Below are 16453 nucleotides of genomic sequence, written 5' to 3'. Positions count from 1 at the left end.
TATACAGTATAAACATGCAAACAAATAAAAGAACTGTAAACAGACAACGAATGTAAATAAACTGACTGTGCAATTCTGAGAGAACAAAGAAAATCAATCAATAAAGTGCACAAGTAAGAGTCCTTAAATTAAATTCTGATTAACTTTGTCTTTGAGGATTCTGATGGTAGAGGGATACCAGCTGTTCCTGAACCTGGTGGTGCAAGTCTTGTGACACCTCTTCCTCTTTCCTGACAGCATCAGCGAGAACAGAGCATGTGCTGGGTGGTGTGGATACTTGATCATTGCTACTGGCCTCTGACACCAGCATTGCCTGTAGATGCACTCAATAGTTTTGTCTGTAATGTCCTGGGCTGTGTCCACTACCTTTTGGAGGGCTTTATGCTCAGGGATATTAGTGTTCCCATACTAGACCATGATGTAGCTGGTCAGCACACTTTCTACCACACATCAGTAGAAACTTGTGTTTCTGGTGTCATACCAAACCTCCGCAAACTCCTGAGGAAGAAGAGGCACTGACTTGCCTTCTTCACGATGCCGTTTGTGTGTTGGGTCCAGGAAAGAGCCTTCCGAGATAGTGACACCCAAAAACTTAAATTTACTCACCCTCTCCACCTCTGATTCCCCCAATAATCACTGGATTTTTCATCTGGCTTTCCTGAAGTATGCTGACTCATCACCTTCCTTTATACAACCCACTACCATGGTATCGGCGGCAAATTTGTAGATGGTGTTATTGACATAACAGGTGTAAAGTGAGTAGATCAGGGAGATAAGAATATAGCCTGTGGTGCTCCAGTACTGATGGAGATTGTGGGGTAGAAGTTCTTGCCAATCTTCACTGATTGTGGTCTGGAGGTGAGGAAATCCACGATCCAATTACAGAGTGGTGTAATAACTCCCAGGTTTTAGAGTTTGCTGACCAATTTTAAGAGGATGATGGTGTTAAATGCTGAACTGTATTCGATAAAGTGCATCCGGATATATGCATCTTTGCTGTCCAGGTGCTCCGTGTAGGGCCATTGAGATGGCATCCGCCATAGACCTGTTACCATGATAGGAAAACTGGAATGGATTCATGTCACTGCTCAGATCTGCTTCATCACCAGCTTTTCAAAACACTTCATCACTGTTGATATAAGTGCTACTGGTCAATAGTTGTTAGGTAAGTCACTGCACTCTTCCTGGGCATCGGTATGATTGATGCCTGTTGAAACAGATAGTTACCATGCCCTGCTGGAGTGAAAGTTTAAAGATATCCATGAATAACTTGGTAAGTTGATGAACACAGTTCATTAATACTTGGCCAGGTACTCCATCTGGGCTGGATGGTTTCCTCAGATTCACTCTCACAAAGGCAGCATGCACATCGTCCTCAGATACGAACAGGATGGGAATGTCTGGGTGCGGAGGGGTTATTCTTTGCTGTTACTGTTGTCAAATCCTACATAGAAGGCATTGAGTTCCTCTGGGAGAGAAGCTTTGGCATCAGGTACTTTTCTGGATTTGATTTTGTAACATGTTAAGGCACTTTGGCCCTGGCACAGCTGCCGGATGACCTTTGTTGTTTAAATTTTCATCCAAAATCTCCAATTCACCCAAGAGATAGCTTTCTGCAGATCATACTTGCTATTGCTGTACTGATCTGGATCTCTGGACTTAAATGCCTGTGATCTGACTCTCAGCAGGTTCTGGATTTCATTGTTAATCTAGGGCTTCTAGTTGGGGAAAACCCTGAATGATTTGGTGGGGACACACTCATCCACTGCCGTTTAACTGTTCTTCAGCCTCCTGCGACCACTTTCTAGCTGTCCTGACCTATTATGTACGAAGAACATTCACCCAAGCAATTAATGCAATTGATGAAGGTACAACTGGAAAAACACTCATCAAATTTTGGAAAGAATACAATATTTACCACTGCAATAAGAACATTACTTTGTCCTGGGGTGAATTCACCACATAGTGTATGAATGGCATCTGGAAAAAAACAGAATTTTTATTAACTATAGTATTTAGACATGTATATGTACAATATAGAGGTTTAGGTAAATATGTATGTGTGTTATGGTATCTTATGTTGGATAGTATATTTCACCTATAATGATCAATTTACACCCAAATTGATTTGTGTCCCCACTTCCAGAATATTGCCCAGACATAAAGTTGATGCATGGCTGTATATTCATCTAGATGTTGGGTAGAACCTGAGTATCAAATTAATAGTTCTGGTGATAATATGAAGAAAGAATATGATAATGTACCTCATCCTTGACTATTATGTGTAAATATCAGTCATCTCGACTCATAAATAACAGAGCCCACCTCACTGACAAAAGACAAAGGAGGAAAAACCCAACACCCAACCCCAACCAACCAATTTTCCCCTGCAACCGCTGCAACCGTGTCTGCCTGTCCCGCATCGGACTTGTCAGCCACAAACGAGCCTGCAGCTGACGTGGACATTACCCCTCCATAAATCTTCGTCAGCGAAGCCAAGCCAAAGAAGAAGAATATGATGATTATCTGAGTGTTTTTTTTGACGTGGACAATACACTGCAATAAGAACATTACTTATAATCTTCAATATAGTCTTCAGTATTACCATACAACCATATAACAATTACAGCACGGAAACAGGCCATTTTGGCCTTTTTAGTCTGCACCAAACTAATAGTCTCCTCTAATACCACATACCTGCACCCTGCCCATAACCCTCCATTTTCCTCCCATCCAGATACATATCTAATTTTTCCTTAAATGACAAAATGGACCCTGCCGCCACTACTTCTCCCGGAAGCTCATTCCACACAGCCACCACTCTCTGAGTAAGGTTACCTCTCATGTTACTTCTAAACTTTTGCCTTTTAACTCTTAACTCATGACCTCTTGTTTCAACCTCTCCTACTCTCAATGGAAAAAACCTATCCACATCAACTCTATCTATCCCTTTCATAACATTAAATACCTCTATCAAATCCCTTCTCAACCTTCCATGCTCCAAAGAATAAAGAGATAATTTTCTTAATCTTTCTTTGTAATCTAGTTTCTGAAACCAAGGGAACATTTTCGTAAATCTTCTCTGCCCTCTCTCTACCTTGTTGATATTCTTCCTATAATTTGCTGACCAGAATTGCACACAGTACTCTAAATTTGGCCTCACCAATGCCTTGATCAGTCTCAAGATCACTTCCCAACTCCTGTATTCTATGATTTATAAAGGCCAGCATACTAAAAGCCTTCTTCACCACCCTATCCACATGAGTTTCTACCTTCAGGGAACAATGCACCATTACTCCAAGTCTTTCTGCTCCACTGCATTCTTCATTGCCCTCCCATTTACTATGAATGTCCTGTTTTGATTAAGAAACAAACTCTGAGTGCTAGATAATTTGTAAAATTATAGAACTATAGAACACTACAACACAGAAAACAGGCCTTTCGGCCCTCTTAGTCCTTGCCAAAATATCATTCGGCTAGTCCCATTGATCTGTGCCCAGTCCAAAACTCTCCAGACCTCTCCCATGTAGCTATCCAATTTATTCTTAAAACTTAAATGTGAGCCCCAATTTACCATGTCATATGGCAGCTCGTTCCACACTCCCACTGCTCTCTGAGTGAAGTTCCCCCTAATGTTTCCCCTAAACCTTTCCCCTTTCACCCTAAAGCTATGTCCTCCAGTATTTATCTCTCCTAATCTAAGTGGAAAGAGCGTACTTCAAGGAATAAAATCCTAACCTGTTTAATGTTTCCCTGTAACTCGACTCCTGAAGACCCAGAAACATCCTGTTAAATCTTCTCTGCACTCTTTCAGTCTTACTGATATCCTTCCTGTACGACCAGAACTCCAAGCAATATTCCAAATTTGGCCTCACCAATGCTTTATACAACCACACACAACTCCTCTACTAAAAGTGTCAGCCAAAATTATTTGCGCAAGACCTAAATCAGAGAATAAATCTGAAATCCTCTGGCCTAGAGATATAAGACTCTTGAACCACGAACCTCAATGACACATTTGGTTCTGAAACACATCTGCACAATGCCTAGTAAAAAACAGCATTGCCCAGGCGAAAAATTGCATTAACGCTATTTTAACTAGAGAGAAATGTCAGTCACATGAGGTGCAGACCCATCTTTTACAAATTATCTAGCACTCAGAGTTTGTTTCTTAAAAGAATTTGTCTTGAAAATAAACAAGATGGTTAATCTCCCAAGGCACAAAGTTAATGATGGTGAACATGCAAGCTGCATATTATTTTCAGGCCCAGACACAATTCTCCTTCAGTCATAGGCAGAGTGCTTGGAGGGCATCTTTGCTGATAAGTAACACTTATGGAACATTGCTGCTCACTGCTGTAGAGCAGAAGTCAAAGAACCTCACCCAGCAAAGTGGGGAAGCTTCAACCTTTGCAAAGTTGCTTTTTCCATATTAGAAGGAGCTCTGAATGCAGTGGAAACCTACCAAAACGACAGCTATTCAAAGGGCTTATCCTTTGCACAAGGAAGTTTACCTCCTGTATACATTGCTCTTTGGAAGCCTCTGCACGTCCATACAATACCTGGAAGGACTCCCACTCTGCTCTAACCACACTCTTCCCTCCCCAATTGAAACATGACAAAATCCTTTGAGCTGTGATCGAAAATGCTACCGCTGATGTAAATTCAGCCTTGGGCCTCATCATGACAGAAGCAAGGTAATTTATAAAGGAAAATAATGACAGAGGGCTTAAGTTTATCTCTATCCTCACAGAAGAAAATACAAAAATACTGCCAAGGGTCTCATGAGAATAAGGGACTGGAAGAAATAAATATTGTTAAATTGAAATATACTAGTCTGAAATCACAGGTTCTACTTTACAGGCATTTAAAAGAGGTGATAGATACAGAGTGTGAATGCTTTTGTTATCATCTTCCAAACTTCTACTAATTCTGCAATTATTCTTGAGGATTAGAGGATGTCAAATATGACATCACTGCTTAAAGAGGAATTAAGAAGAAAGAAGACTACTACTGACCTGTTAGCCAAGATTCCTTGAATAAAATTCCTTCAATAGAGCAATTCAGCATGGAATTATGGAAGGAAAGTCATATAGGAATCCTTTGAGGATGTGATGAGTAGAATAGATGAAGGGGAGCCAGTGCATGTGGTGAATTTGTATTTTCAGAAGGATGTACACAAGAAGCTGATCAGTAAGGTGCAAGTGCACAGATTTTGAGGGGAATAGAACATGAAATAAGAACTGGTTGTTAGTGAAGAGCAGGCTCAGGAATTCTGGAAGCAAAAATTGTGAGAGTCTATAACTTGGGCCAGTAACTCAGCATTGATACTCAGCTATTTAGGTTTATGATCAGGAGAAATGTCTTCATTCCTCAATTTTATCAGCTCCAAGCAAAGCCAACACAGCTTCTCTTGGTTTTCTGTATAATACAAGCCTCTCATCTGTGGAACTATTCAAATGAGTATTTTCTGCACCATGTCCAAACTCCTCACATTCTTCCAAAACCACAGTGACCAGAACTGAAACAAGATCCAGCTGTGGCCTGGCCAGAATTTAAATAATCATAACTTCCTCACTTTTGTATTCTGTAGGATATAAATTTGTCACACATCTGGAAAAAGAATTGGCAGACATTTGAACCTAGAAATAGAAGAAAATGCTTACTTATGAGTTGATTCATCTTCAAATTCTTTGAAAAAATATTCATTTTTACAAGTGATTTTCTTTCTAGCATGTTCCCACCCCATTCTCCCCCCCCCAAAAAAAATGTCAACAGTCCTCCAACATGCAACGTTCGTGTACAGTGAGATTTTTCACTAGATCGGCAAGACCAAAAATAGACAAGGCAACCATTTTGCAGATCTCCCATGCAATATCTGAAATATCCTGAGCTTCCAGTTGCATGTCACCTTCCCATTCCCACATTGACCTCTCTGTGCTTGACTTTCTCTACTGCCACGGTGAGGCCAAGAGGCCAAACAACACCTTCTATCCCATCTGGTTAGCCAACACCCAATGGTCTGAACATTGAATTTTCCAATTAAGCCCCCCCCCCCCCCCGTGTTCCTTTCCCAATAGTATTGGTTCATTTAGGTTCACTTTCCCTTTGTTCACCTATCCCATTTCCATCAACCAAGATTGATACACCTGTTCACCTGTGTTTCTTCTCCCCTGGTTTAACCTTCCTATCCTCTCCCTCATTTGGTTCCATTTGCCATTCATCACACCCTCACCTGACTCCACATCAGTTTTCCACCCTCTATCTCAACCTTCTCCCTCCTCACCCTCAACCTGGCGTCCTCTGCACATTTTAGATTTTTTATTCTTTTCTACCTCTCACAAGTCTCTGACTCTAAACTCCTTTCTCCACCTGCCCCACCTGATTCTATCTTCTGCCCATCAACCTCCCCCCATACCCCGTGCCCCTTTATCTGGTTCCACTTATCACCTACCAGCTTCTGTCTCACCCCCACATCTCACCTCTTTATACTGTCTATCTTCCCTCTACACTCTCATTCCTCATGCAAGGTTATGACCTGAAATGTTGACCATCTATTTGCCTCCTCAGATGCTCCTTCACCCACTGAGTTCTTCCAGTGTTTGCTTTTTGAAAGCCAGCTTAGGATGACATTTCTGTTATGTATGCTGTACACTGCATGAACACTTGAGAAAAAAAAACAAGAGGTTCATAAGGAAAGAAAGAATGGAAATAGCTTTTTTTGTACCTGAATTCCCTGCAAGGTCTTTGCTGTCATGTTGTTGGAGAAGGTAATTTTCAGAATCTTACTTGCTGATGTAGAACCTTAACAGTGAGATGCAGAAATTGGAAACTCGTGTGTTCCCAAAATTTTCAATCATCCTTCACAAAGATCAGGTGCAGCACCTGCTTGAAGTCCCAATATCCATCACTACCAAAAGATTCATCAGAAAACTAGTCTTTGTTATTCATCATTATAGTCAATAGATACCTCAGTTGTCGATAATTATAACTCAACAAGAAAGGAATTATATGCAACATTTTGAGTGTATATCCAAAATGGTTCAAATAAAAATGTTATATGTGAATTGGGAAGTCACAGATGGCCTCACTAAATATTCATTATTTGTGGCTGACAGTCAAGAAATTCTGCACACAACATAAGCATAGTAAATATCTATAATCTTGATTAATTCCTCTGTATTTATTTGAAGTTCAAGCTTCATTGATTTATTCTACCCAGCTTGTGTTTTAAACAATTTCACACACAGATCACACGTGTAGACTGTGGTTCACTGTATATGCATGTGCCCACACGTGCATACAAAACCACAAATGAATTTGCAAAATTAGAATTTGTATTTGGTTCTGGTTGAACAATCTGCCCTTGAAGGAATTAATGCCAAGCAGTGTAATAAATAACTAGATTCACTCAGTGGGTATTCCATTCAACTAACAGCTTTGACATCACATGTTTCCAATGTGTCACATTTGAGCAAGTTTTTCTATTCGCGAGAGATCCAACATTGGAATAACAGCCAACTTCATGAATGAGCACCATTTGAAATTGAGCAATCAGTGGAAATAAAAATAATGTTTTATTCATTAGCATTCAATTTCATTTTTTTTTGCATTTGGTAAAACCTGTGTGGAATCAAGCAGTGATTGGCCATTTGAATTTGATGTGTGATGTGGAACACCGTAACACACAAACTATCTGCATCCAGAGGTAGCAGCACCTGCAGATGTAAATCTCCATCTGTACGAGAAGGTTTCTTAAAGCCCGCATGCATGTTAGACATTAATCTGTCAGATTAATGGTGAACCAAGCCTGTATAGTGTAAAAATAAATTCAAACCTATTGGACTATTTTCTTTGGAAATTGTGTAAAGGCTTTCCATGATCTGTGGTATGGTTTCGGGATTCAAGAAGAAATCGCGGTTTTTATTCTGGTTGAGGTGTAGTTTGTCAGTACTATGAAGTGCATTACTACCATATGTATATTGTTTTTAGAACTACACATTAATGTTAAATATGACGAAAAATAATTTTCAAGCTAAATTAGTGCTTTCACAGATGACCAATCTCTTGAGGAAGAATCATTCAACAAATGATTATCTGTTATGTCAGCACCATTTTCATAACTAGAAATGATCCATTGTAAGAAATATAGATTAATGATGTTTTGTAGATATATAGACCCTGCTATAAAATGGCATTAGATGACCTTTGTATCTACAAAAGGCACCAGCTACTTCACTTGATTGTTTCAATTTTCTCCCATCTCAACCCACCATCATTAAAGATTGCAAAAGGTTAGGCTTAATCACAACTATCAATAGATGAATACAATGTATTGATCATTATCTTTAAAATGGGATGAATTTTTTTTCAAGGATTTGGTAAGTTCTACCATATTTGATGTCCTGATCAAGTGAACAAGTTTGCAAGTGAAATATCAACTGAAAGGGTATGCAGCAATTTGGTTCAAAATCGTAAATAGAACATGGTGTTTCCCCAAACATCAAGTATAAACAGATTCATGTTAGTTAACCTCCTTGTTTGATTGACTGCTGATCAACATATCCCAAAGAGTTGATGTCACAATGGTGAAATTTCTAATTATGCTGGTATAAACTTGTCTATGACCTGTAGGTACGAAACTCCGAGAATTTTTTAATGTCATCCCCATTCCATAATGGGTGTTCTTTTCATTTACTTACATTTTTCCTGTTTTTGTCTTCTTATTCCTTCATTTTAGTCTCTCACCTCCATGCGTCCTTCTCCCGCTAGGAGGGTGAGTAAAAAGGCTGCAGACCCCCCTGATGCATCCCACTTGAATGCCACTCCATTGCTTAGCCAAGAGGAAGCACTCTTACCGTGGAGTGAGATGGAAAGAATGTCATATTTTCCCCGAAGTGGGAATCTTCACCCCCTCCCCCAGACTGAGGTACAGTGTCTAAACCATTACTCTACTGGGTTACTTTGTTTCAGTCAATAATTTGCCACCCATTGCATACAGCAGGGTGCTTGGAGTGATCACACAAACTCCTGTGTGAATTATCAGGACATTTTTGATTGGTTGTTTCCATGAGATGCCTTGACAGTGTCATTATCTTGTGTTGAAGGATACCATCTTGTCACTAAAGTAAATGATTGACCTCAGAAGTACAGGGTATTGTTTAAGAATGAATAAATAGATGCTCCCATTGAGGAGTGATCCTCTCTGGGATGACTCATCAGAAAATCAAATCTATGACTGATGCAGTACTGGCATGTATTTTCCAGACCAGCGATTTCTGGGAATGTTGCTCTGTACCAGGACCACTTTGGAATTGCTTAGCAATAGAGACTCAACCCTCAATGTAGATTAGAAGCATTCAGTCAGAGGTGAATCTCCTGGTGGTTCAGCATTTTTAACCTATCGAGAGATCTCAGTATGTTGATCCAGCATTTCCTAATCTCACCAAGGCAGTAGAATGGGTACCATAACTGGCTGAAAGGCTGTCCATTGGGCTATGAAAAGATAATGCTTGTAAGCTGGGGTGGGGATATCTTGATCCTCATTATTGTCAAATAATCTCCTAACCAACACTGGCTGGACTCACAAATGAACAAGGCTTGTCAATAAATCAACACATTCAGCAAAATGAGACAATCTACAGGTTAAAAACAAAGGTAGGAAATGTGTGGAGTACAGTGGGTAATCTTTCAACCATTTTCAACAGGACGGCACGGTTAACCTAGTATTTAACACAATGCTATTACAACACCAGAGGCCTGGGCTTGAATCTGGCACTGTTTGTGAGGAGCCTGTTACTGTACTATAGGTCTAAAATTTCAAGATGTTTTGTAACTTTAAATGCTTTTGAGTGAAATATTGCCATCAATCATCAAGAATAGAATGGTAAACAACCACTTGATCAGACAGGTCATTTACAATGTAGGACATTCTCTGCAAGATTTTGACACCACATTAACTCATTGCCTCAAAAAAACTTGCAGTGTTGAACAGGCATAAACTTTCAATTCTTCACTCCCAGTGCTTCTAAGGTTGTGGAATTTATGATGTTTTTCTTGTTGGGTTTTGTTATTAAATCAATGACCATAAATGCTTCCCAAACTTTAATATATACATTAGAGCAAAATATTTCAGAAATGTGAAGTTCGTGAGCACGTTCTTTGTTGTTTATTTTAAATTGTGCTCAGAAACATTTGTTTTATATTAGAAGGTATTTTCTTTTCCAATATCGCTTTGAAATTTTCTCAATATATTTATATTGTGGACAAAGTTCAAGAGGAGAGAAAACAGGTGAAAGGATCACAAACAGACCACATGCATTATGATGCCTCAGCTGGAAGAATTTCCACATCAGGCACACACCAGGGGTGTGAGGGAATTTTCTCCACTTGCCTGGATTAAAATAGATCCATCAACATACAAGAAGCTCAGCACTATTCAGGAGCTGAAACACTCATTGCTTCCACCACCAGGCACTGTTTTCACTATAGGTACTAGAGGAAAGCCCCTATCAGGTTTCTCATTACAGCCCTGATGCGCAGATTCAAGAGGATGTGATTGTTTAAGGTGGAAGATGAACTGGTAATCAAGATGTTTGCTTCATTCTGACTAGTATTGATTGTTTTGAGTGATGTTGGACCTGCAAGGAAGCGAGTGCCATGCCTTTGGCCTACTTTTACGACTGCAGTATGTAACATTGCTGTTCCTGTAGAATGTTCAGGGAATAATAATCCTTCTTTGTTCATGATATGGGACGAAATGACAGGGATAACATTGGCATACAAAGGATAGATTATTGACATCGCCTGACAGAAGATTGAAATAATCACCATAAAAACAAAGTGAAAATAAATCAAAAGACATTCATTCACCCTCATTGTGGTCACTAACAACTTCATAGAAGGAAAGCTACTCTTCATCCAGCACACAAGAAAGCAAGAGACGGACACAAATTGAGAGAACAATGAAGAATTCTCAATGCAAAGACCTCAAAGAAAGTGTTCCTTATACTGCTTCTAACAAACTGTATGTCTCCATGGGTATAAAAATATCATCAGTTTTGTGCAGTTGAAAGTAAGCCAAATATTTCAGTGGATTATGTTATCATGTCCTCCTTTCTAAAATTGAAACAATTTTAAAGTCTTGCCTTATTCAAAATATGTAACTTTATCTCCACCTTGTGGATAAAAATGTTTTGACTTTTTAAATTCAAAGCAATTGAATGGTGCACATCATTTGTCATCTATTATTCAAGCTGAGCAATGACACTTGGAATATGCATTTGAAGGAAAATTTGAATTTTCTTGGAATTTTTTCTGTAAATCATTTGGGGTTTTAAACATATTAGAATAACTACCACAAGTGTGTCTGGTTAGAATGCAGTTAGAATACTGAGAAATGTTCTTTGAACAGCAACTATTTTTATATTCAAGTCAAATACATTCCAGATATTTTTCTATTTATAAATGAAGATTTAATCTTCATTGCAGTCTAAATATTTTGAAGTTGGACATGCAGTGTAGGTAGGATCTAAAATAAGATATATAATTTTCTCTTCTTTCCAGTTAATGGGTGCAAGCGAAAATCACTGAACTGTATGAATAAATTCCCTGTTGGTGACTGTTGTAGAAAACTCAACATTAAAAGTGCAATTTCACAGAAGCTATGAAAGGGGCTTTTTCTTTGCTAATTAGCAAACATGAGAAATATTTAGAATCAATGCTGCTTTCATAAATCAAAATACTGCAGCTTTCTCTAATGTAATCTGCATTAATCAGAATATTGTTGAAAGCATTAACTATTTGCAATATTTTCCAATTGTGCAAAGACCTTGCATAAAAATCAAGGCCAGACCACTTGACCCTTCTAGCTTGCTCCACCAGACAACAAAGGTAAGAGATATGGCTAATCTAATCTTTTACCTCAAATGAACTTTCCTATTTGATCCTTATCACACTTGATTTTGCTATAGTTCAAAAATGTTATCACTCTCAGCCTTTCATAAACATAGTGACTCAGCATTCAAAGTTCTCTATAGTAGAAAAGTACAAAATTTCAACGACCTATCAGTATCTAAAAGAGATTCTTCTACCTCTCAGTCTTGAGTGCCAAACATTTATCATACGACTGTACCTCATGCCATCTATCTTGTCAAGATTCTGTAGAATCTTATGTTTCATTGAGAGCCACACCTATTCTTCTCAACTCCATTCTCTGCCAATTATTCCCATTTAAAAAAACTCTTGAAAGAACGGTGTTTAATATTTTCTTAATATACTAAGCTGTAACTAAACATGTGCTATTAAAAAATATTTTTTTCCTGTGGATTGTTAAAGGCTGAAGGGAGACCTAGTAGAAGTTTATACAATTATGAGAGTCATAGATAGAATCTTTTTTCCCAGAATAAAAAGGTAACATACCGGAGAAAATGTGTAAAAGTAAGGGGGGGGAAAGTTCAAAGGAGATGTACAGGCTAAGTATTTTGCAGAGAGAGTGAAAGGCTGCCAAGGGTTGATCTGGAAGCAGATGCATTAGTTGTGTTTAAGGGGCAGAGTGATAGTTTAACTTGGGCATCGTGGTCAGCGCAGACATTATGGGCTGAAGGTTTCGTTCCTATTATTAAACAATCATTCTAGTCCTCAAAAACTTGCTTAATGTTTCTGTGATTATAATTCCCTCTGAATGTCTTTTGAAAGACCATGATTTTTTTTTAGTTATTTCAGTTTATGATATTTCAGCTCCTGATGTAATTTAATGTATTATAAGAGTTTTTTTTAATTTCACTCTTTATAAGATATTCAAAAGCAGTTTAGAAATTAGATAACTTGCTTCCTGGCTTGCTATCTATCAGAATGGTTGAAGATGATCAGTTGTGCATTCAACTGATGAACTGAAGCCTACAATTAAGCAATTAAAGGAGAAATTTATGCTGCAGAGTTTGCTTATTCTTTTGAGCAGAAGTTAGCTCCATAACTTTACCAAAGCACAACATTGGAGATGGAAATAAAACAAAATTAGTCCAGGCTACAACAAAAACTCTGTACCTCACACCATCAGTATTGCATGGCCTGCTGAGCATTTCCTGCATATTCTGCTTTCAATTAATTCCTTTACCATTCAATTCTTGCTCAAAGTGTGTTATGATTAACAGTCCAGGCAAAGCAATTTAAATTAAGTAGGAGTAAATCAGATGGGTGAGACAGCCAAGGTATCTTTAATCCCTTATTTTTTCAACTTTCTGTCATGTGTGGGTAACTGCATCCTTAACAATAGCATTTTGTTAAATCCAAATGAGTTAATTGGATGTACTTATGGTTAAAGCAGACAATCTGAAAGAGTGGCATTATATTTTGAGTTCTGTGGAACTACTAACCACGTCTGGAAAGAATTTGGTCATTAAAATCCTTCTTTTCTTATATTGGTAGGCAGCATGTTTACAACAACTTACCTTCAGAGAAATTTTCTTTGTATGTTCTTGATTCCCCCTTGTAAGATGAAGTTTAGGCGCATTGTTGGAAGGAGGCCCTTAAAATAATACTTTGATGTTTGACAGTTTCAGCAAGTACTTGGGGTACCTGAAAACATTTCATAATGTTCATTCTTTTCATCTCAAACGTTTACCAACTGAATCTATGTTGCCATAATTGACAAACATTGAACTAATTTGTAATCCATAGAACTTGCCCCCAGTGACTTATATGTATTATATGCATAATACTGGCTGTCATTGTATTCTTCCTCCCATATTCAGTTCCAAATTATGGAAGTGATCAATGTTACCATTTGTGTAGACAGCCGCTGCCATCAGCTGCTCTGCACCTGACGCATTCGCATTGCAGCCATCGTACTAGCAACAGCACACAGTGCATGCGCAAGCACCACGAGGGTGCGATAGTTGAATCGGGAACTAGCAGGAAGCAGATGCCACACTGTAGGTTCTCTCTCCCTCCCCTGTTTATCATGTTTGGTTGTGTTCATTAAAGTCTTTTATTTGGTTTACCTCACCTGCCGACTCAACTCGTTATTAAGCACACAACAACGAACATGGTGTCAGAAGTGGGATCAAGAGTGCCCCAAGGCTGAAGTCTTCCAGTCACAAGTTGGTCACAGTGAGTAACCACACCACATTTTGCATGGTCTCCATAATGGCGGACAGATTCAGGCAGCCCAACCCACTCATGTTTGGTGAAAATGTGACAGAAAACTGGCATATCTTTGAACAGGAATACGACATTCATAGCGGCAGCACATAGCGACAAGCCTGCCCATACCAGGGCATACATTCTGTTTAATTTGTTGGGCCCAGAAGCCATTGAAAGGGAGAGGTCATTTGTGAATGCAGGCGAAGTGTGTGACGGGATCCTCGTTACCAGCCCGGTTGAGTCGAGAGAGGACCCTGAATGTTTAAAGCGTAAATTCAGAAAAATGTGACAAATTCAACATGAGAAACCAAAAGCCTGGCAAGTCGTTACACTTGTATGTCAGCAATTTAAAAATCAGGGTGAAAACTTGCAATTTCGGCACGCTTTGTGATGAATTAATTAAAGACAATGAACTGTGGCATTTGCGATAATAATATGCGGAAGGTGCTCCTGTGAGACAGCGAACTGACACTAGCAAAGGCCATCGCACCGTTCTTGGCATATGAATCTACCAAGGAAAACGGTAAAAAGCTAGCCTCTCCACAAGCATCAATGTGATACAGGCAGACAGTAGCTGGATGTTAGAAGGAAGAGCCAGCCAGGCCACCCAACACCCAGGATGGGATGCGGCAATTGCGAAGGAGACCATATACCAAGAAGGGAGATCTTCCCAGAGTTCGGCTAGCTGTGCAGAAACTACGGTAAATAGAACAAATTTTCACTGGGTACCACTGTGCCAACATAGACCAGACATTCTAGTAGGTGGCAGGACACTAGAAGAGCACAATGCCAACCTAAAGAAGGTGCTCAACCGGGCACAGAAGGTAAACCTATGGCTCAACCCTCGCAAGTGCAGGTTTTGTCTAAATCAAGTCAGCTTTGTGGGACACATGTTCACCAGCAAGGACCTGCAGGTGGACCCATCCAAAATGAGGGCCATCAGCGAACTGCTGGTGTCAGCGGATGTGGCTGCCCTGCAAAGGATCCTGGCCATGATGAATTAGCTGGGCAAGTACATCCCCAACTCCAGTGAACTGACAGCCCCATTCAGACAGTTGACCCATAGAAATGTCGAATGGACCTGGCACGAACAACAAAATGCCTTTCTTTCCCTAAAGAAACATGTCTTGCCCTCCAGTCCTCACCTATTATGATGTATGTAGACCGAAGATGCTGATCTGCAAATCCTCACAGTTCAGCCGAGGAGCAGCATGCCTGCAGGACAGAAGACCAGTGGCGGATGCTTCCAGGTCACTTACAGACACAGAAACGAGGTATGCTCAGATTGAAAAAGAGTTACTGGCGGTGGTTTTTGCCTGCTCAAAATTCTGATTATGTCAATGGCAGACTGGTCACCATAGAAACCAACCACTGGTGACCATAATAAACAAGCCAATTCATGCAGCATGGGCTAGACTGCAGCTTATGATGCTCAGGCTCCAGAAATACCACATTACCCTTGTACACAAATGCGGCAAGGAAATGCACTTAGCCAATGCCTTGTCATGGGCTCCCAGAAAATGCACAGTCTTGCATGTCGAGGATGAGGACACTTTCGATGTGATAACAGTAACCTGTATATCCTCGACCCGGCTGGACAAACTAAGAAAGCACATGGAAGAAGACACAACCTTAAACATCCTGGGTACCTTCATTAAGGGTGACTGGCTGGCCAAGCAGCGCAGCCTGTCACCAGCAGTGCAACCTTTCTTTCCATACTGTGATGAATTTCTTATTGATGAAAGGATAATCATGAAGGATCTAAGAGCAGTCATCCCTTGCACACTGCAGAATATGTATGTGGAGATCCTGCACAGAGGAAATCCTGGCACAGAAGCAGCGAAACGCAGAGCAATGGACATTGTCTTCTGGCCAGGTATGAAGGAGAACATAGATGAAGAGGTACAGTCCTGCTCGGTGTGCAACAGTATCAAGCCACACTAACAAAAAGAGCCACTGCAGCTGCACCCAGTACCCGACCTACCCTAATTGACTGTGGCTACCAATATCTTTGAATGGACAGAGCCAACAGTACTAGTACTAATAGACTCATACTCATACTGGTTTGAGACAGACCTGCTCTGGGACACAACCTCTGCGGCCATCATCAGAAAACTAAAATGGCACTTTTTGGTACATGTGGAACCTCATACATTTCTCTCGGACAATAGCAGACATTTCACTAGCCAGAGGTTGCGCGACTGCAACAGCATGGGACTTCTCCCACATCACCAGCATCCCAGAATACGCACAATCAAATGGGCTGGCTGAAAGAGCGGTGAGAAGTGCCAAGCAGCTAATGGAGAAGTCC

At 39.9% G+C, this 16453-nt stretch overlaps 1 protein-coding gene across 21 annotated transcripts in view; it reads left to right on the top strand.

The window, feature by feature from the left end:
- dnmt3ab (DNA (cytosine-5-)-methyltransferase 3 alpha b) overlaps window positions 1-16453 on the top strand; it is a 569168-nt gene that overhangs the window by 373159 nt on the left and 179556 nt on the right. For 18 of the 21 annotated variants that reach the window (XR_011340476.1, XM_069886523.1, XM_069886520.1 and 15 more), the window contains one exon: window positions 8741-8929. The exons of the other annotated variants lie outside the window; for them this stretch is intronic. Coding sequence is in view for 17 of the 18 variants with exons in the window: in XM_069886523.1 (XP_069742624.1) it covers window positions 8741-8929 (189 nt within the window). In the remaining variant the exon portion in view is untranslated. The remainder of the gene's footprint in view (window positions 1-8740; window positions 8930-16453) is intronic. 21 annotated transcript variants of the gene reach the window in all.

This window comes from Narcine bancroftii, chromosome 6 (assembly GCF_036971445.1).
Source record: "Narcine bancroftii isolate sNarBan1 chromosome 6, sNarBan1.hap1, whole genome shotgun sequence".
Classification (NCBI taxonomy): Eukaryota; Metazoa; Chordata; class Chondrichthyes; order Torpediniformes; family Narcinidae; genus Narcine; species Narcine bancroftii.
Note: the sequence above shows the minus strand (reverse complement) of the source record. Positions and strands in the feature narration are given on the sequence as shown.